General features: G+C 63.1%; 1 protein-coding gene across 1 annotated transcript in view; it reads left to right on the top strand.

Annotated features, from left to right (window-relative positions):
- The first annotated feature begins 542 nt into the window (after window positions 1-542).
- The window catches only part of CTXN1 (cortexin 1), a 27,715-nt gene continuing 26,862 nt past the window's right edge, over window positions 543-1,395 (top strand). Inside the window, exon 1 of the mRNA XM_017742510.1 lies at window positions 543-929. Coding sequence (XP_017597999.1) covers window positions 733-929 — 197 coding nt within the window. The 5' untranslated portion in view covers window positions 543-732. The remainder of the gene's footprint in view (window positions 930-1,395) is intronic.

Raw genomic sequence — 1,395 nt, 5'->3', positions numbered from 1 at the left:
AGAGGGAAAAAAAAGGGGAATTTGGGAAGAAATATCGCTATTAGATAAAATCTAGGATGGGCATTTTGGGGAAGAAGAAGTGGAAAACAAGGAATTCCTGCAGCTGCTGCAAAGCTGCTGATTTCGGGGTTCTGCTGGCGGGGAGCAAAGGGGCGGCTGCCAGAGCCCCCGAGTGCTGAGGGGCTTTGGGGGTGCCCAACCCGGGTCTGGGAGACGGGGGAGGGCGGCTTCGGGAAACTTTGGGATGAAACGGAGCTGCTTGGTCCCTGCTGGAGCCGGGGGTCTGTGCGGGAGCCGGGGGGATCCCGCAGAACCCCGGGACAAAGGGCTGAGCCGCAGAGCTGCCCCTCGGAGGAGCCGGGGGCGTTCCACCCTCAGCCCCCTCGGGAAGAGCTGGAGCTGTGGGAGCTCTCTGGGAGTGCCGGGGAGCCCTGCCCGTGCAGAGGGAATTCGGGAAGTCTGGGCTCGCTGGAGGCAGTTTTTGGTGCAGAGCCTCGTGTTGAACATGAGATGAAGCTCCAGCAGTGCCAGGTGTGGGATCGACGAAGGTTTGGGGCTCCCCCGACCCTGACTCCCATCCCCACCTTCCTGCCATTCCCGGGGGCTTCTGCTTCCTCCCAGCTGCTGCTATCTGGCAGGAACGTGTCCCAGAGCTGAGGGGGTGACTCCGGTGCTGCTCCTGGTGGCTCTGGCGGTGCCTGGGCAGGGCTGTGCGTGGGACAGGCGGTGGGAATGGTTTTCCTGGCAAAGGGACGCGGTGGGAGCAGGATCTGTCTGGTTGCCTGGGCAGCACAGCCCCGGCTGCTCCTGGCAATGCCCAGACCTTTGGGTGAGGCTCTGTTTTTCCTTGAGAAAGCCTGGGAGGCTGCCTTGGAACGTGTTCGGGATCTCTCCCCACGGCTCCGGTGTCAGGAGGGGAAGGGACAGAGGTGGGATCATCCCTGAAAACTGCACGGGAATGGCGTGGGTGAGACCCCCAAGCTGCAAATCCCGCCGGAAAGGATGGATGGGACACGAGGAAAGGGCCTCAGGCCGTGCTAGGCCAGGTTTAGGTTGAATATTGGGAGAATTTCTCCACGGAAAGGGAGGTCGGGCAGTGGCACTGGTGGGGTCCCCACCCCTGGAGGGATTTAAAGCCGTGTGGATGTGGCACCTGGGGACGTGGGTCCGTGGTGGCCTTGGCAGTGTTGGGAATGGGCTCGATGATCTTGGGGGGGCTTTTCCATCGTGAACAATTCCCTGATTCCACGATCTGGGACAGCTCCAGGGCCACCCGGCAGCGCCTGCTGCCCCCGAGGCGCCGTCCACCTGTTGCAGGTGGCCCCGGCCGGGCAGGTCCCGCTGCCCTCGCGGCTCTCCCGCTGCCAGGGAAATCTGCTCCCTGCTTCCCGCAGC

This window comes from Corvus brachyrhynchos, unplaced genomic scaffold (genome assembly GCF_000691975.1).
Source record: "Corvus brachyrhynchos isolate BGI_N302 unplaced genomic scaffold, ASM69197v1 scaffold158, whole genome shotgun sequence".
Taxonomy (NCBI): Eukaryota; Metazoa; Chordata; class Aves; order Passeriformes; family Corvidae; genus Corvus; species Corvus brachyrhynchos.
Note: the sequence above shows the minus strand (reverse complement) of the source record. Positions and strands in the feature narration are given on the sequence as shown.